Here is a 19,273-nt window from a genome sequence, read left to right on the forward strand (position 1 = left end):
AAGAAAAATAGATTTTGAGAATGCGATGTATTTATTATCATATTGTAGCATCTGTGAAAAATTCTAGTAAAGCAAATGTCAAAAAAAAAATGCAATTATATAAAAGCAAATTAAGGATTGCTATCGTAGCAATTCATTTGTACTTGTATATTACAAATAAGTTAAAAAATTTCTTAAATATATTATGCTTCAGTTGATTCTTGTTGTTCAAACTTTGGATACTTTGCTTCCACTTCAGCCCATGTAATTTTACCATAGGACAGATCTCGTACAACTCCCGGAAGTTCGTCCAACTGTAATTAAAATAATGAATTATTTTTCATTAAATCATCTCTTTTTCGAGACTTTAAAAATATTAACTCACGTTTATTCTAACTTGTCCCATACTATCCCTTTCACGTAATGTAGCGCTGTGAGGTGTTTTCAAAGTATCAAAATCTATTGTAATACCAAATGGTATTGCAATCTCATCAGTCCGCGCATATCTGCGTCCGATACTACCGGAAGAATCATCTACCTTATGAGAAACATCTACCTTTGTGAGATTCTGAGCTGTAAATGACGGAAAACATTTGGATGAATATTACATAATTATTTAGAAAATTAGTTTTAAATTTTTCAAACGCAGCATACTTACATAATTGCTTTACAAACGGTACAAATTCATCATTACCACTGAGTGGTAACACTGAACACTTTAAAGGTGCTATAACTGGCGGTAGAGCAAAGTAAGTCCGTTTCTCATCTCCTTCCCTTGCTTTAAAGTTATGTTCAAAAACAGCATACATAATACGTCCTATACCAAAGGACGGTTCAATTACAGAAGGAATGATTTCTTCTACGTGTACAGTTTTCTGATATCGTTTTACTTCAATCATGTTCTTCGTAATCTTTACTTCAGTACCATTAGAGAGCTTCAACTCTTGTTCTCCATTCTCATTAACACTAGATTCTAAAGCATTTATTTCACTTTCATTTAATGCTGCTAATGCATCTTGAACTAGTTTACTGTCCTTTTTAAACGTTTTACCAATTAAAACTTTGTTCGGTATTATTTCACATATATCAACATTCTTAGGTGCTGATAATTTTTTCTCTGCTACTAATTTAACTCCAGTGGCTTTAGTATGTTGGGTCAAATCATAAGCGGAACGATCTGCACAACCAACACATTCTATCCAGCCATAAGAAGTTAAACATTCAGCATCCCAACAATCACATGCGTAATGGGCCATTTCATTTCCCATATGTTGACGGAAACGTAATCTCTTTGGATCAACTCCAACTTTAATTAAAAATTGATAAATCCTACCCATAAAATATCCTAATGTTTCATTAGCTATAAGCTTTTTTGATACAGCATCACCTAACGTAACATGCTGTGCGCTCTTTCCATCCATTTGGTTGCAAGCTGAATATAAAAGCAAGCTTAAGTCTTTAACTGTTTCAAATTTTGGATGATTTTTATCTCTAGGATCACAAAAGTGTTCTATCTCTGCCATAGTGAATTCTCTCACTCTTATCAGCCCAGATCTTGGAGAAATTTCATTACGGAATGCATTTCCAATCTGAGCTGCAGCAAATGGTAATCTTTCTTGATTAAATGCAAGTAACCTTTTAAAGTTTACAAAAATGCCTTGGGCAGTTTCTGGTCTCAGGTATCCTTTTATGAGACCCGAAGGACCAATTTGAGTCCCAAACATTAAATTAAATTCTATCGGTTCTGTTAAATCATTCCCAGAGATAGGAGATTTCATATTGAACTTAGATAGAATAGCAGCCATTTCATCTTTTGTCATCCCATCTAATTTAATAATAATATCATTGCATTCAGCACGTGTCTCCTCACTAGTTTTCTTATCGTTCATAACTTTTTCCAAATGCGCTTTAATTAAGTGATCTAATCTAAAGCATTCTCCAGATTTTACATCCTTTACCATCAAGTCTGCAAATCTCTCAACGTGTCCAGATGCTTTAAGTACTGGTTCTGGAGTTAAAATGGAACAATCAACTTCTAGCATTTGTTCCTCTAATACAAAAAAGTTTCTCCAATTATTTAGTAGATTTGTTTTAAATGCACAACCCATAGGGCCAAAATCAAATTGACCAGTAATTCCACCGTAAATAGCAAAAGACTGATCTACAAAGAATCTACGTTTCATAAGATCCTCCATTCTTGCTCTATCAAATGTTGTTGTTTCCGAAAGAGATAATTCTTTCTCTTCCAACAACTTCTTTCGAAGCTTAAGTTCAGCAACTGCTTTCTTGACATCCAATTCTGGAGCTCCATCAGATTTAAGTTTTCGAACATAATCACCCTTTGAAAAAGATATATAATGAATAAATAATACAATTAATTTGAATTAAGAGCATTTAAAATCGTTGTAGTAGTAATATAAAATTAAACATTTTAATTCAGAATACATCTATACTCGTGATAATAAAATTCTGTAATCATACATTATAATTTATTACACGTGCAAGTACATTTAACAATGAATAATAATTATCCATATGGTACCCACCTGTTCCTTGACACTAGCTCGAAGAGGCGACAGTATTTCTTCAATTTTCGGATCCGACATATCGATGAAAGTGGGTATTTTCAGTTTCCGGTCCTTTTTCTTCGTACCCCACTTGCTAAAATCGGCTAACCTAACAGAAACAGTGATCTTTCGAAGAGGCTGTACGCAAACGATAATATTCTTACATGTGCCTCGACCGACTGTTCTGCAAAGAAAATGTAGGTTACGCGAAATCCACTGCATTCGCGGTGTTTTCTATTTTATCGTTGGCGGAATAAACGATTTCAACGTTTACCTTTTACTTGAACCGGACAAATTGCGGGTCCAAATTTTTAATAATACGTCACTGTTGGCGGTAACTGTTCACGTAATTTCAAAATAGTCTTACGCAGAATTATAATTGGAGAAACACGATAAAACTGTAGCGTTTAGTTATTCCCAAATAATGTATCTTTAATTACTCTTTCTATAATATATATGTTTCAAATGACAATAGTTTCAGCGAAACATGCGAAACAAATAATATACACTCGTAAACACTTTATAATGTTACTTTCTTTTGTACTCTTATAGTATGCAATATCAACACTAAAAATAAAGATCATATTTTATTTATAACGATGCTTTTATATTTTTTTCATAAAGAATATATTCCAAAACAAGTAACATTATGCAGATATAACTAAAAATGTCATGGCTAGAAAAAGAATAAAGAATACAAAATGTGACGCACATTACACGTGATTATAAGTTTATCAGGTTTTTTTATTAAATTAGTGAAGTATCACCAAACCAACTTATATATTACAAAAAGAAAAGAATTGTTTTTTTTTTTCTTAATTCCGAATGATTTTATTTTCGTAGAACACTGTAGCACGGTCTATAGAAAAATTACAATTAGAAAAAAATTATATTTAAAAAAAGCTGTTGCATGTCTGATATTTTTCTTCTACGAATTTGTTCTTATGAATTATAACTTTTCTATAAACCTAGCTTCCGCGTAACACATTAAATCACATAATGCGTATAGAGGATAGTGTGTAATCAAGAATGTTTCATTCGTGCTACCACGTTAAAAGATCTTACTGGTAAATTCATTTCTTAATTACAATCTTATCATTTCACATATAAGTAATAGAGTCTTAATTCTACGCATTTACATGCACCATGTGTTAATTCCAAGTCAAGTGGTTGGTCAGACGTAAGGGTAAACGTTATACAAACAATTATATATATGTATATTTATATATATATATATGCTTCAATCTTTCTGTATAACAATGCTACAATCAAAAACAATCTCTTGATCAGTGTAAACAATTTATTTTACATAAGAGCAATACTCTGACATCAAAAAAAGCGATAATAATGGATAATATATAGTAATAAATAAAGTATGAAATGTAAATAATGGGTATTTACAAGTATGTAAATGGCAAAAAAGCTATAACAGAGACAAAATAATTGTTCTCATCTTCCGTAAATATAATTCCGTATGTATTTTACAATAGATTCTGTCGCTTGTTCGCAGACACGCATCTTACGTTAATATCGCGCCATGTATATCCTGTACACTTAGAACCTAGAGAACGTGCAGCCATAACACGTATCAACATGTAAGATGCTTCTAATCTTTCCAATATAGCAAACACGGGACAGATTCGATGATAAATACATACTAATAGTGTTCAGCATGAGTGCTTATTCTTCATAATAATTCGTCTATAATGTTCAGAGGGAGCACCATGATAAACATATACGCGGCTCTACATCCCACTTGGAAAATCGATTAAAAATCTCGTGCCCGGACTCCCGATTAACTTACGTTAACATAAATGCACAATTCCGATCCAGTACACTAACAATCGTAATTATAACTTCTCGCTTCTATAGTTTCACGCGTGGACCAAAGTCAGACTTTGTGTCCAAATAAAAATATACAAGCAAAAATGTTACACGAGAATATATGACAAAATATCACAGTTCCGAGTTTGAAAAGTCGCTTCTGAAAATCATGGCTCTCCCTTTCCCTTCTTTTTCTTTTTCATCTATTATTCAAGACAGTCATGAACTGCAAGACATCCTAGTTAACAACAACCCTACATACTACTATGAGATTATCTATTTCAGAAACCGTAACGTTTAGTAGTAATACATAGTCCATATACAACTTGCTAAGGATGCTGTAAACTGTATACTGGCTGCTAAATGTTCCATGTGAATACTGTACGTATAATGTATGTAAAAAGTCAGAGGTGACACATAGATTCAGAGCATATTGTGTAAATGAAGCCTAATCCCACTGTTTCAATATTAATAGCTATGGGAACCGAAATAACGATGCGCAGTCTGAAATTTATTCTTATGGAAGAGTGATGAATAATGTGGGAACACATTATACAAGAAATCTCTTTGCGAGAGTATACACAATGATTTAATTAAAGTATTAAATGTATTAACTTCTACATATAGCTATATTTAATATGCTACTGTTCACAAAATATCGGTAACTTCTTAAGCATTTTAAATAATATCATTTGGAAATAATTGATAAATATCCATCACTCTTCGTACATTAACTTAAGAGGAAGAATCAGTTAACTTTAACGCGCTTTATATTTCTATTTTTAAGTATATATAAAATCGAAGATGGAATGCTGATGTATAAAATTTTATGAACAATGTGTTTCTCCTTTTTCCTTAGTCTTTGTATTTTTCTGAGTACTGCATTTATTCAGAATCATTTTTCTCCATTCTTTCCTTATGGTATATATAAAAGTGATCGGTATAGCATTTATGCACAAAGCTAAACGATAGTGTACAGCATTCCTTCCTTCTTTACGTTATCGGCTATTTAAAAGGTACAACCTTCTTTCCCATTCGATATTTCTGGTATAATTTGTTATTACTAATCAATCTATATGGACTTTTAACTTGAGAATAACGGAATAATAAACGTATTTGCATGTCAAAAATAGTTTTCACTTTTATCTCTATACGGTTTAATTGAAATCGAAATCAAAGAATTCAGAATGCGTAAGAAACATCAGAACAACCATGGAACCAAGGAATATCGAATCGAGACTTTAGTTGATGCCTTCTAAACAGCGACACATTATTTAGTCGAATAGATGCATCGTAAAACGGCATGGCATTTCAGGCTAAATATTTTGAACATTTTAACAAATTGCACAGTTCAAAGTTAATAAAGATCATCTCGTTTCTCTCGACATAAAATCGGCACTCCGGAAAAGTACCTACGTAAATTTGATTACCTTAATACAATACTTGTGACTAAATATTTACATCAATGCGTTTTACAGCTTCAGTCTATTAAGCTTCTGAACCGCGACAGCCTTCAAACTTTCGCAATATGCGACGTTTTATGAAATTATTATGTACTAATTGTTCATTCGAGATACCACGTGACTTTTCCTACTGAGCAGGTGGTTGCGGCTCGCTAGACATATTAGGGTTTGGATATGGCGATAAAAACGAGTAATTGGGATAAGGTGGCGGTGGATGTGGGAATGGAGGATAATAATTAGGCGGGTGTGAAGAAGGAGGCGCGTAACCTCTATGTATATATGGGTCTGCTGGTGGAGGTGGACCATGAAATGCTGAATACATGCGAGCGTAATCTGTATTGTAAGTCGGACCGCCGTATGCCGGATACCCAGGCGCACCTACATCACAAATTCAAATTCAAGAATTTGTCTTAGCAATATATAACGTGACATAAGTTATATAGACATACCACTTGGCGGATAAGCTGCTGAAGAACCTGGTGCTGGAGGATAATGCTGTGTATATGGGTCATATGGCCCTGGCGGATAAGGTCCAGGATACCGGCTACTCGTAGGATGACTGAACGCAGTAGGTATATGGGTGTCGTCCCTATTAGTGGTAGTGGTAGTAGTAGTGGCCGTTGTTGTTACCACTGATTCTGCACCTTTCGATTCCGTCGTATTTGCTATTGTTTTGGCAGTAGTATTAGGTACTTGCGAATATGTCGGAGGTACATTTATCATCGCTCTATCTTCCATTGGCTTTCCTAAGTCCGATTGCGTTTTAGCAGTGTCCATTGGCAATCTAGGATTTGCCGTGTGAGGTGGTACGCCAGGGAAGTAAGTGCCGTAAGGGGAAGATAATGATCGCGATCTCGGATCGCTGTAGTCGTAGTACCGGGGATATTGTGCATAAGGATATCCTTGTGGAACATTAGGTTCTCCTTGCATAGGTGTCGTTTCACGTATATTCGATTCTGGCATTTTCGGAGAAGTCATTGTATTTGTTCCAGTGCATACAGACGTAGCAGAAGAACCAATAGTCGAATCTGATATTCCTTTGGGAACTTCTGTACCTCGCAGCAAAGATGTCGGTGGTGCTTGCATCGTTGACGGTGCAGGTTGTTGTGTTAACAACGGCGTTAATGGCGTAGAAGAAGTTGCTTGTGTTCCAACTTGGGACGACATTTGCGATGATACCTGTGATGGTACTTGTGGTGGCACCTGCGACGGTATCTGTGACGATACTTGAGGCGACACCTGTGACGGCACCTGTGGCGTAACTTGCGGCGTAACTTGCGGTGGAACCTGGGGCGGTCCTTGTGGAGGTATCTGTGGCTGTACCTGTGGAGATATTTGCGAAGGTACTTGTGGCGGTATCTGTAGTTGTACTTGCGGCGGTACTTGCGGAGGTACTTGAGGTGATATCTGTGGTTGCACCTGCGATGTTACTTGAGATACTTGAGGCGTAATTTGAGGCGGTACTTGCTGCGTTATCTGCGGTGGCATTTGCGAAGGTATCTGAGAATGTACTTGTGTCTGTATTTGAGGCGGCACCTGTGGTGAATCTTCGATTATAATCTCATCGTTCGAGGAATCCCTGTTGTCTTGCTGATTCGGGAAAGCATGGCCATAGTTCGTTAATCTATCATTTGCTTTCGAAACCTGTTTTTCAATCGAGGGAGAACACTGTTTGTTAAGTGTCGATGTCAACTCAGTTTCCGTCTGATCGTGCTGTGTCTGAACACCTTGTGCCATCACGGACTCCGACGAGTATACTTGACTATTTTCTTCGGATGACTTCTGCAGAGACGTATCGATATCGGTGTTGGACACCCTATTATGATTGGAAGGACTATATTCAGTATTTGAACTTACTTCCGCAACAACATCTTCCAATCGAACTTCTTCGACTCTTTGTTCCGTTCTGACTTGACCATCCGACGAGTTTGAATTTTCTCCAAGCGTCGAATGATCCACAGGTTCTTGCTTGACTTTCGGTAACCTCGAGAGAGATACTTGATTCGTCAAATTAACTTGACTCAAATAAGGCTTGGCAGTCGCGGTAGCGACAGGCTTCGGTCGTTTCGAAACTTCTTTGTCTGCAAACGGCCTATAATTAGGACCACTTCCGGGTTTAGTAATCGAACGACCAGTTGGTTGATTACTTGAAGACGACTTCGGTATTATAGATATGGCCGAATTATTTCTCAATGGAAATCCAACCTCCGGCTTAGAAGAATTTCTCTGTCCCATTGATGATATACCTAGAAACAATTATATGTTAAGAAAGCGATTAAACGAAAAAATGTTAATAGCAATAAATTATGGCGATAATGCGATTGAAATCTTAACACACCCTTTTTAGGTTCTTCTTCTCGTTTCTGTTGATTTAACTTAAGAGCCGTTCGAATCGCAATAATCTTTCCAGATTCTAGCTGCATATAAATTCCTTTAGGACTCTTCAGAACCATTACTCGCTGACCAGCTTTCAAAACAATGCTTCCTTTGTCAGGTGAATTGGTAGGAATAACAACATCCAATGGTAAAGTCATTTCTTGCGCACTCATCCCTTGTCTCTGCCATACTTCTGCCGGTATCCATCGACTTCCAGTCACACCACGGGTACTTAAGCCCTCAGCACCGCGTTGTTGCATGGGTCTAACGGATGCGACCGGTTTGGATGTTGTGCTGCTATCACCACCTCGAATTGCTCTAATTTGTAATCCTCCTGCTGCAATAATAAATTCCATAAAGTACAAACAATTCGGTTAAAACGATTTCGAATAGTTCAAATACCGAAGCAAAATGAATCGTACCGCGTGTTGCAGTATTTCCGGGCACATAATTATAACTAGGTCTTGAACAATTGGCAGCCATTTTTTCGAGTTCGTATCCTCGACGCGCTAATCGTTTCTCGGCTTGACTAAGCTTTTTGTCCTTCCGATCTACGAGAAGGCTTTCATGATGGAACGGCTGCTTCGTCAGCAAAGAAGAGTGCCGTTCCAATACACGATGCATCACTTCGTCGGTATAACTATCCTTAGTCTGCGAAAAATCTTGTACTTGACTATCCTCTTCCCAATCCCAAGACAATGTAGTTGCTTCTTTCAGTGAAAGATGGGCGTCCGGATTACATTGGTCAACAACTCTGTCCGCCATCCCCTGTTTACTAATTTGCCTGTCATATATTTTCCTTTCTAAACAATTGTCAGTAACTAAACGGTAAACGAAGCAAGGTTTCTGTTGACCGTATCTGTAAACTCTGCACACAGCTTGGGTGTCGTGACAGGGATTCCAAGAAGCATCGAAAACAATCGCACGATTCGCACCAACGAGATTAATACCTAGCGAACCAGCACGCGTCGAAACGAGAAAAAGATGTATTTTTGGATTGTTGTTAAATTCATTGATAAGCTTCTCCCTTTCTAAAGCGCTGGTACTTCCGTCTAATCTATAATAGTTCACATTCTTGATCCAAGCATCTGTCTGTCCATCTGGATACTTTAAACTATTTCGAGCTAAAAAATCTTCTATGAGATCCAATGTAAATAGAGACTGAGAGAACGCTAGAACACGATCGCCGAGCTTAATTGCTTCTTCTAAAATACAGAAGAAAATTGTCATTTTTGCAGACGCGTCAATCAATCCCGGTACGTAGCCCTTCATTAATTCTGTTGCCTGGAAACAAAAAGGAATTGATTAAATTCTGTTTTTGTCATTTAGCATAGTTCAATCGTCATGTACATTATATTTACCCAATCGTATGGTATTCCGGGATCTTCTTTCCCTCCTGGAGAACTCTTACAATCCTTTTCTTCGTCTTTTGTAAGAATTTCATCATCCGATTTATCCTCTTTATCTTTGTCCATCAGATCTTCTTTTTCTCTATCATCTTCCTTTATCAAATCAGTTTGATTCAGTCGTGGACTATGAGACGAACCAATACTTTGCACAGATCTAGAGACCGTAGTCTGACAACTCGATTCAGAGCTATAGCTTGAACTTGTAGACACGCTACTTTGATGTATTGGCTGGCTCTGTACACCAATACTCGTCGTCATTTCTTTGCTATTTTTGTCACAAGTGCCTGAATTTTGAATATGGTTCGCAGACTGTGGAGGTTTTGAATTATCTGTACGTGAATTCACATCCGAATTATGATTATTACCATACTCGTTAAATTGATTTTGATAATTTTGAGGTGGAAAGTAATTATTCTGATATCTGTTCACATTTGGATTTACATCTCGGTAATACGGATCATTACACTGTTCAGATCTAAATGGTTGAGAATAATTTCTTTGCCAATAAGGATCTTCCGATCCCTTCATTTGGCCTACTTGATTCTGATGGGCACCGTCTGCAGAATAATTTGACAAAACAGGATTCTGTGACTGAGGTGGATTTACTGAATAATTATTCGTTGAACTAGACGACGAATTTCCTCCTTGCCGATCGGATGGAAACTCGTGTGCTGTACTAGATGCTGGTGCATAATTTTGACTTTGTTGTTGGCTATCCGGCCTAGAGTAAAGTTGATCGTTTTGATTTAACGAAGGTGCCGGTGTTTGTTGATTTTGAGGATATGAAAGGGGCTGATTCTGAGGCTGTGGGATTTGTCCCTGCTGAGTAGTCCCATATCTATGAGTTGGAGTTTGTGGCATTGGTGCTGAACCTTGATGAGTAGATCCATATGCATGATTTGGACCTGGAGGAGGTCCTGTTGGGTTTTGTGTATTAGGTGGATACGAAGACTGGGTTTGTGATCCTGACGAAGATACGAGATGTGAATAACCGTGCATTGTATTTTGTGGATTCGAAACTGGACCCTGTTGGTCTTGAGGGTATCCATGCGTTTGGGTAGGAGCATTCGAAGGTGGTTGTCCTGTAGGATACGACGATGAATTTGGTGGTACGCTTATTTGATTCTGAGCTGTTGCAGAGTATCCACGCATTTGATTCTGTGGAATTGGACCTTGATTCGACGAGTTCGTCATGTAAGGGTTAGGCTGATTTGGTGCCATTGGATTTGGTGTTTGCTGATTAAATGGAAGCGATGACTGTGACGAAGAATTGGTACTAACTTGAGTAGGATAATTGTGAGATTGATTAGGTAGTGGTATATTTTGAGGCTGTGGACCAGTATAATTATGAGAGGAATTTTGTAAATTGAGATTCTGATTTTGTTGATTAGGCGAGAAGCCACGATTTTGGCCGGGTGTTGCTCCCTGCCCTTGTTGGTTTGGAAGATATCCAGCTGTTGGAGTTTGAGAAGTAGCATTTTGATTTTGTTGATTCGCGCCGTATCCCATTGTGGAATTTTGCAGTGGTTGGCTTTCACCGCGGGTGTACATATTATTTGATTGACCCGGTGTAGAATTATAATTTTGGCCCTGATTCGGTGTATATGGAGAATAATCAGGCATTGACATATTCGTAGATTGATTTGGCATTTGAGATTGAAAAGAAGGCTGATTTGGAACCTGAGGATAATTACTTGATCCTTGATTTAAGTTTGATGTATAATTACGTCCATGATCTTGATAAGGATAAGACGGACGTGAAAACATTCCAGGTACCTCATAATTATTTCCCTGATTCTGATCTGGACGAAATTCCGAATTAGAAGGTGCAGTTGGGTATCTCTGTGAATGATTGTTTCCAGATTGCTCATTATTTGGTACATAATTTTGGGACTGATTTGGATAGTTCTGAGAAGCATTGTATCCTGGAGTTTGGGAATACGTTTGGAACGGTTGATTTCCATATCTTTGTGATCCTTGATTATTGTAAAATTCATTGTATTCTCCATGGTTATTATCATTTTTGTAATATGAATTTTGATCATTCGATCTATAATTTTGATAGCCATGGGGATAAGAGTTTTGCGGTACTGAATTCTGATATCCCGAGTTATTATTCATTGGCATAGAATAATTGGAGTAATTGTTTTGTTTCGAAGCAGAATGAGTATTATCAGATTCCACGTTGTCAGTGTTTGATGATGACGAAGCATTAGGCTGCACGCTAGCTGCAGGTTTATTTTTTATAGTCGTGCTTGTTTTCTTTCCCTTTTTCGATTCTCCTTTTGGCTGACGAGCTTTCGAACGTTTTCCTCCACCAGCAGCGGGTTTTTCACCAATCGTTTCTTCCAAATCTAGATCATCTTCTTCGTTAGTTTGTCGCTTACGTAGAAAATGATACAAAATATCGGGATGATTCCAAATTTTGCAGCATACAGCGAACGCTTTCAATGGATTAGGAACAGCCCGAGTTTTAACCACTTGATTCATGAACGTATCATATAATTTTCGTTGATGTGGCGTCATCCGAACGAGAAGAATATATTCCTCTTTACGCGGCAATGAAACTTGTAGTACAGAATGCGATCTTCGTTGTACAAAACCTTCTAATAAAGCATGCAACACGTGTGCACGATATCTCATCAGCCGTATGTCCTGCGGGGTTGAATCGATACACTGTCCGTTCTGTATGGGCCTTTCAAACATGTTGCAAAACTCACTCTTGGTTCCTAAGTAATTGGGTCTTACAAAGTCCACCATGCACCAATATTCCAAGAGATTGTTTTGCAATGGATAACCAGTCAGTACAATCCTACGTTTCGTGCGCATTTGTTTCAAAGCCATACTAATACTTGCATGAGAATTTTTTATTCTATGACCCTCATCGCATATAACTAAATCAGGTCCAGGATTAACCAGAGCTGCATGCATCTCGTTTAATAATCCTTTATTCTTATCTTCTTCTTCAACGTCAACAGTATCTTTAAAAGGTTGTCCACGTTTTCTCTTCGCTTTATTCGGCTTTTTTAAAGATAACTGTCTGTATAGCTCATAGCCAATTAATAAAACACCACCTCCTACTTGCCACTCTTGAATTACTTTGGCCCTTGCTGTCATTGTTTTATGAGAATCGTTTAGAATATGCAGTCGAAAATGTCTTGGTCTTAATTTCATTCCAATAGGAGAGTCCACCGAATCCGGAGTTTTAACTTTCTCTACCTCTTTTTTCTCTTCATTCATTATTTCCTCTTTTGTTGTACAAGTACCTTCTTCCTTTTTCACTATTTCTTCTGGTTCTTTCTTTACATTAACTTCTGTACTCATTGGGGGCATAGCATTCTTGAAGCATTCCTTTCTTGAATCCTGATCCGGTTCTTGAGTCGGCCTTGCATAATTAGGAAAAGTGTTGGTAGAATTATCATAATTTGGGTACATTGGTCCAGGGTGATGGTTTTCTGGTCCAGGATACAAAGTACCAGGATTTCGATTTTCCATGTTAGAGTACATAGGAGGAGGTTGTGGCCGATTTTCCAAACCAGGATACATATTACCAGAGCTCTGACTATCTACTCCAAACTTCGTGTCCGGCATACTTGGTCTTTGTTGCATGGTATGACAATTTACTTCTGATTTCATCGATTCAAAGTTAGACATTGGATTAGGGTTTGTATTGAACATTGTACTTTGTGAAATGTCTGCTTGATAATTCTCGTTGACGTGTACTTGTGGATCCGACATATTTTTATTTAACATACTGTCTTGCATGTAGCTAGGCATCATATTATGGGTTTCATATCCTGGATGAGTATACGGATTTTCTGGCATAATGTTCAGAGGTTGTGGTGGGTTTTCTTGTCCAAAACGATGTGCTGATTCCGTACTAATAGGCCTTGATATATTTGATATATCACTCTGATTTCCACATTCATCCTTAACTTCTTGTTTAAGCTCTACACCAGGCTCGGACTTGACGTTCAATGCTTTAGGACTCTTTTCTGGTGTGTTAAGGTCATCGTATGGTAGCCACATGTTAAACTCTGCAAGCCAGTTTTGCAATGTATTAATAGGCATGATACAAAGAACTGTTTTGGCTGTGGTACATCGAAAAAAAATATCACAAAAGCTAGCAACTTGAAGAGTTTTTCCTAAACCCATACTGTGAGCTAAAATACAACCAAAGCCAGAACTCGTTTTGTACCTTTCAATGCTTTCAACGATATTGTCATACAGAAAACGAATACCACCAATTTGGTGAGGTTTAATGATACGTGCAACTTGTGGTGCTAAAAATACATCGGGCTCAGTTTCAGGATGACCCACGTTAATTAAAACTCTACCATGCTCATCCGGAATGTTGTATCTATCATTGGTATGCATGCCAGAATTGGATGGATCATCTTCGTTGTCTGTTTCTTCTTCCCCGCTCGGATCACTTAAAACTATACAGTCATCGTCCGAACTGTCACTAGAACTAGATATCGTAACCACGTCTTTTCCTTTAGCTGCTTTTTGAGATTTTGGCCCAATAGATAATTTTTTAGTTATATGCATCTGCTTCTCGCGTAATGTTTCTTCAGCTTCTATATCTGATAATTCAGAATCTGAATAATACTCGGGTCTATCCATAGGTTCCTTCTTAGGAACCACAGGTGATATGCTCACTGAAGGTGTCATCATACGAATTCTTTGTTGCAACATATTGGGACCAGTGGGACGACTTGGAACCCTGGAAATTGACGTCTGTGCCCCTTGATAAACACCTCTTCCTTTTTGCCAACGAGAACCTTCTACTGTTCTTCTTTGCATTTGGTTAGCTTGCATACCAGACGTGGTTTGAGATACAGTCCCAGATCCAGAATTTACTTTGAGAAGTACTGTATTTGGTAAACGAACTGGTGTAGGTGAGAATGAAGATGATTGTGAAATGGTAGTTCCCGCATGATTTTGCTTTCCTTGTAACAGGCTTATTGCTCTTGTCTGTGTTTTATTGTTTTGTCTATTTATTGCTATTTGCTTTTGAACTTCACGAATAATCCTCTGTTGTTCCTGTACCCTTCGAAGACGTTCCATTTCTTGTCTTTGAGCTGACAAAGTGGCTTCGTCAAGCTGTGTCTCATCCATAACTTCTCGAATGTTTCGTCTCATATTTGCTAATTTCTTTTCTGCCTTTGATTCACATTCCGATGTAGCTCCTTCACTTCCATCATCTTTTCTTTGTTTCTTCTTGGCTGTATCGGAAAGCTCAGACTCGGCGTGCCTCTTATTATTTTCAGTATTTTCATCATCCATTGAATGACTTTCATGTTTGTCATCGTCATGATCCATACTGTCTTCGTCATCCGTGTCCTTAGAAATTGGCTTTCCAAGTAAATCAGCTTCAGATACTTCTTGACCTTCTATTGGTGCACCTTTTAATATAATTAGAACTCATAAGCAAAATATACTTGTATAATGAAATTTTAGAAACAATGTTATACATACCTTCCAATGGTAAAGTATCCAATATGTTAACTGGTTCCTCGTCATCCTCTTCAGGTTGAGAATGATGCAATCGTTCCGACTCCATCCTTACCCCAATTTGAGAGTCAATTGTTTCGTCTAAATCCATATCGTCTCCGGAACCCTCTGAACGTATTTCTTCTATTTCCTCTGACTGTATTATATCATTTTTCTTTTCTTGTTCTCCGTCTGATGTTTCGCCACTAGATTCTTCTGAACTTTCATCGTTTCCTGTTTGAGGCTCTACATTATTCATGGTTGTATTTGCTGAAGTTTCATTCGAAGTTACTGGTTCATTAGACTTAGGACCTGAACGAGGAGTCACGCGTTCAATAGTGACGTCCCCAATACGTGTTAAAAAACTGTCCAAACTATTAGACATGATGTGTACAGTTCATTAAGTCACAATCTGCTTCCTCGAAATTTCATACGAAATTATGGAATGTCGCGACACTTTTCTGCATAACACTAAAAACTATATTATTTTCCATATCACTTAAATTATCTACTTATAATTTTATATTGTCCTTCTCCTATAATAAAAAATGTAGTCCACTGTAAGTTCTATTAAAAAAGAAGGATAACAAAAACCTATGACATTAATACATAAATATAAAAATAGAATAGAATAGAATTAAAAAACGATTATCTCAAAACAGGATTAAAATAATAACATCAAAACATCTTGATAACGAAACAAAAAATATGAAATAAAAATATTGCGCATTACACATGTTTTTATTATGTTTCCAATTTGACAATTTATTTAATCCTATATCTCGGAACACAATGTACAGTAATTTTAAACAGAATAAAATACACTCATGAATTATATTCAACCGTCTTAAATTACATACACGTGCAATAAATATATTTGTATTTCATACATATGTCGAATCGATAAACAAAGTTTACTATGATGAAAACAACAGAAATAAACGTACGATAATAATAATAAACTAAAAATTTCTAAATACCAAAGTAGAGAATAATATTGAGTTTATGTTTAAAAACATATACAAGGAAGTTGCATGCATTTATTGAATGCACACTTGAAAAAGCAAAGAACTTTAATACAGTAGTATGGAAACTATGAATCATTCAAAGCACTTGCAATTAAACACACTTGTTGAGAGATTAAGTTAGTCACATTCTCGAATTGTTGCACAAATTCTACAGCAACAAATTCGAGAGTACTATTTAATGAGAAGGTTACAGTAAACGCACACCTCAGCTTGTGATAACGTAACCGATGTAGTTCCGTTAAAGTATTCATAATGTTCCGAGTTATTTAAGGTCGAAGCTGTCAAACAGGGAGAATGAAAGCAGCTCAGAATGTTTGTTTTCGGACAAGCCGAGATCCGGCTCGACGATTAACACCAGGAAGTCGCGTCGTTTTGTAACCGGCGTCGTCATGTATTTTGCACACGTCAAATTTGACCTACGATCCGTATTTACGACCGCTTAATTAGCCATTAATTACGAATTAAATATAATGACACACACATGCACACGTTTGATAGACGCCATAGCGTCGTTGTTCGCCGCTCGACGATCACGGTTCTCCGCAATGTCCGAAGATCAGCGAACAAGCCTTGTCACTCGGGTTAATGCACGCATCGTTTCGACCACGACGTCCAATTCCTTTTCATTTGAGCCTCATGACGAAGCTACGGGGATTCACTTTACCACCAAAATTTCACTGAAGTCCGCACGCGTTGCTCTCAAGCTTTCCGCGGCATTTTTTTCACACACTTTTTCTAACAAGTATATTCCACTCGGTGGAACGCCATCTTGGCTGCGCTATAAAACGCATCCGCTGAGTGTTCGCGAGGGAACGGCACTCGGAACTAAGTAAAATATGTCTTTCAAATTGTAAAGGGATACCTATATGATTCATTTTATTTCGTAATTGGATTCGTTCTTGACGATATAAAGTACTAGCACATTTCGCATGAATTTTCGAATATTGTATTGAAAAACACTATTTTATTTGCATATACTAGTAATAATAAATATTACTATTACTATTCGAATTTATTTGAATTAAAGCCATAAATGATGTTCTAATTCGTATCAGTTGAAATAGAAGGGTTTCAAATGCTACTTGAAATAGCAAATGCTAACATGAACATAATATAAATTTTATTAAATAGTAAATACTAAATAGTATTGCAAATATAAAAAAGTTACAAATGTAAATAAAATAATTTATTCGAATAGCCGGTAAAGTAAAATTTATATTACAATACTTTACAGATTAATATGAAAATTTATTTTGTAACTTTCCATCTTGTGGTGTCATAGATTTCAAGTTCTATGTCAGTGTGTTTAAAAAGAATATCTTGAAAAAACCAAGACTTGTATTTTAAATTTTATTTAATCTTAATGACACTTTTTGTTAAAATGTATTTTTTACATACCACACTATGTAAATAAAAATAATACAATATTTATATCATAGCACATCATGATAGAAACTATTTCATTTGCATGTGTTAACAGAAAAATTAATCTAAAAGGATATCCAGTAGAAAACATTACATATCTTTCTTCTTTGTATAAATTTCCCTACTTTTCTTAAAACTTTTATAAGTATACATTCGTACATGTACTTATTGACTAAGTACAGTAGGTATTAAATAAAGCTACACAAACATCGATCATTGACAAAAATCAGTACGAATCTCTACTTAGTCGAATAGAATAACAAATATCTAAGATCCTATTACAATAAACTATCAAAACTATAAACATAAATGACTTAAAATTGTTGTCTGCGTATTGCACATAAGTTTGATATTAGTCCATATTGCGGAATGCTGACATGTCAGTAAAAAAAAAATGAGTAATGTCTGACAGCCTTATATGTGGTAATAAAAGTTCAATTTGCACTCTCACATGCATCAATCCAATCATTATATACATCTAGTGGTTCAGAAAGTAAGTTTATTGTAGTTTGGAAATCTTCTAAACAGACCCTACAAGTGATCCTTGCTGTATTTCTTGGTTTATCCCTGAAAATGGAAAACGAGCAGTAAAATATGAAATATAAATACAACCACTATAAGTATACGTACATCTTAACCTCACACGACTTTTCGTGATTGCAAAACGGACAATTAAATTGGGTATCTAAAGGTTGAATAGCTTTTTTTTTACTCGGAGGCTTTCGCTTACTCTTCCTTCGTCCCATTGTACTTTAACCGTTCGAAATTATGCAAGTTTATATTAGAAAATAGTCATCCAAAATATACCTACTACCTACACGAAGCTTTACTACATATGTATGTATTTATGTTGTGAACTGTTGCGTACAATCACCGGACGCGGTAAATCGCTGTGAAGTTCGCAAAAACTACATACATACTAATACATATATGTACGTGTCGACATACATATGTACGTGAGCACATGTGCCTTTGCAAACATAACACTGAACTAATTTAGAATTTTTATTTTTTCTGAAAATTATTTCTAATATTCAATTAAATCATTTTATTCTTACAGTCAGTGAACAAAGCTATTGAATGTATGATATGTAAACTACGTATGTATATGCAGAGCGTAGATATTGGTTATGTAAATACATTCAAAATACACGAGTAACAATGTAACATTCATTGGACACCATAAGACAGTTTTTAAGTTGTGGTTTCAAAAATATTTGAATATTGTTGAGTACAGTGTTTTGTATTTTTAACACTCTAATGCTATGAGTGCTTTAAATGTGTATCCTTTGAAAAAAAATGAAATAATAAATATTGTATACATTATCTCATAATACTATACAAATAACCTTAACATTGAATAGAAATTTGTCTATTCCTTTCCCATCACGAAGGGAAGCAGAAATTGTTTACCAAGTACTTAGAGTTGATAAGGAACCCTCAAGGGGTAGCGTTTCAAAAGATCTAACGTTAGATAATAATTTATTGAAAGTGTAAGTTTATATTCATTAAATATTTATTATACAATTTTATATTTATAACATTAATGTGTATTATTATTTGTAGAGAAATTTCTGGAACAGAAGCAAGAAAAGTTCGAGTAGCGTTGACATCATTTTTTGATAGCTTAATATTGGTAACCGAAACTATTCAACAATTTGGTCCACCTGCACTGAGTTTTGATTATTACTGAAATAAATATTCTG

The 19,273-nt window shown here is 36.2% G+C and overlaps 4 protein-coding genes across 13 annotated transcripts; 1 reads left to right on the plus strand and 3 right to left on the minus strand.

Moving 5' to 3' along the window:
• Positions 1-8: 8 nt before the first annotated feature.
• Positions 9-2,890, minus strand: Glyrs (glycine--tRNA ligase). Its single transcript, XM_076786566.1, has 4 exons — positions 2,526-2,890; positions 638-2,318; positions 365-552; positions 9-293 (listed from the first exon to the last, which is right to left on the minus strand). The coding sequence occupies exons 1-4, from the start codon at positions 2,766-2,768 to the stop codon at positions 183-185; spliced, it is 2,223 nt and encodes a 740-aa protein (XP_076642681.1). The 5' UTR covers positions 2,769-2,890; the 3' UTR covers positions 9-182.
• Positions 2,891-3,071: 181 nt separating this feature from the next.
• On the minus strand, positions 3,072-17,264 carry LOC143353328 (uncharacterized). 8 transcript variants are annotated; one of them, XM_076786565.1, is made up of 8 exons: positions 16,347-17,264; positions 15,100-15,650; positions 9,571-15,026; positions 8,632-9,493; positions 8,172-8,546; positions 7,691-8,079; positions 6,283-7,615; positions 3,072-6,211 (listed from the first exon to the last, which is right to left on the minus strand). In XM_076786565.1, the coding sequence occupies exons 2-8, from the start codon at positions 15,497-15,499 to the stop codon at positions 5,961-5,963; spliced, it is 9,066 nt and encodes a 3,021-aa protein (XP_076642680.1). In that variant the 5' UTR covers positions 15,500-15,650; positions 16,347-17,264; the 3' UTR covers positions 3,072-5,960. The 8 variants fall into 8 exon arrangements, with proteins under 8 accessions (XP_076642680.1, XP_076642679.1, XP_076642677.1 ...); XM_076786564.1 differs by having other exon boundaries at positions 6,283-7,084; positions 7,121-8,079; XM_076786562.1 differs by having other exon boundaries at positions 6,283-8,079; positions 15,100-15,585; positions 16,624-17,264.
• Positions 17,265-17,478: 214 nt separating this feature from the next.
• On the minus strand, positions 17,479-18,602 carry LOC143353335 (transcription elongation factor 1 homolog). Its single transcript, XM_076786576.1, has 2 exons — positions 18,198-18,602; positions 17,479-18,134 (listed from the first exon to the last, which is right to left on the minus strand). Exons 1-2 carry the CDS (start codon positions 18,311-18,313, stop codon positions 18,002-18,004), a joined length of 249 nt encoding a protein of 82 aa, XP_076642691.1. The 5' UTR covers positions 18,314-18,602; the 3' UTR covers positions 17,479-18,001.
• LOC143353334 (EKC/KEOPS complex subunit LAGE3-like) lies at positions 17,955-19,271 on the plus strand. 3 transcript variants are annotated; one of them, XM_076786573.1, is made up of 4 exons: positions 17,955-18,060; positions 18,628-18,849; positions 18,932-19,060; positions 19,134-19,271. In XM_076786573.1, the coding sequence occupies exons 2-4, from the start codon at positions 18,833-18,835 to the stop codon at positions 19,258-19,260; spliced, it is 273 nt and encodes a 90-aa protein (XP_076642688.1). In that variant the 5' UTR covers positions 17,955-18,060; positions 18,628-18,832; the 3' UTR covers positions 19,261-19,271. The 3 variants fall into 3 exon arrangements, with proteins under 3 accessions (XP_076642688.1, XP_076642690.1, XP_076642689.1); XM_076786575.1 differs by having other exon boundaries at positions 18,962-19,060; XM_076786574.1 differs by lacking the exon at positions 17,955-18,060 and adding an exon at positions 18,506-18,519.
• The last annotated feature ends 2 nt before the right edge of the window (positions 19,272-19,273 follow it).

The sequence above is a fragment of the Halictus rubicundus genome, chromosome 4 (genome assembly GCF_050948215.1).
Source record: "Halictus rubicundus isolate RS-2024b chromosome 4, iyHalRubi1_principal, whole genome shotgun sequence".
Taxonomy (NCBI): domain Eukaryota; kingdom Metazoa; phylum Arthropoda; class Insecta; order Hymenoptera; family Halictidae; genus Halictus; species Halictus rubicundus.

Excerpts from the sequence above, each read along its gene's own strand:
- Glyrs (XM_076786566.1), bottom strand. The coding sequence starts at position 2,768 with ATGCAGTGGATTTCGCGTAACCTACATTTTCTTTGCAGAACAGTCGGT. Across the intron at positions 553-637 it reads ACCGTTTGTAAAGCAATTAT|CTCAGAATCTCACAAAGGTA; the intron begins GTAAGTATGCTG and ends CGTCATTTACAG. Across the intron at positions 294-364 it reads TGGGACAAGTTAGAATAAAC|TTGGACGAACTTCCGGGAGT; the intron begins GTGAGTTAATAT and ends TTTTAATTACAG.
- LOC143353328 (XM_076786562.1), bottom strand. The coding sequence starts at position 15,499 with ATGTCTAATAGTTTGGACAGTTTTTTAACACGTATTGGGGACGTCACT. Across the intron at positions 8,547-8,631 it reads CGGAAATACTGCAACACGCG|CAGGAGGATTACAAATTAGA; the intron begins GTACGATTCATT and ends TTATTATTGCAG. Across the intron at positions 6,212-6,282 it reads AGCAGCTTATCCGCCAAGTG|GTGCGCCTGGGTATCCGGCA; the intron begins GTATGTCTATAT and ends TTTGTGATGTAG.
- LOC143353335 (XM_076786576.1), bottom strand. The coding sequence starts at position 18,313 with ATGGGACGAAGGAAGAGTAAGCGAAAGCCTCCGAGTAAAAAAAAAGCT. Across the intron at positions 18,135-18,197 it reads AAGTCGTGTGAGGTTAAGAT|GGATAAACCAAGAAATACAG; the intron begins GTACGTATACTT and ends TTCCATTTTCAG.
- LOC143353334 (XM_076786573.1), top strand. Across the intron at positions 19,061-19,133 it reads GATAATAATTTATTGAAAGT|AGAAATTTCTGGAACAGAAG; the intron begins GTAAGTTTATAT and ends TATTATTTGTAG.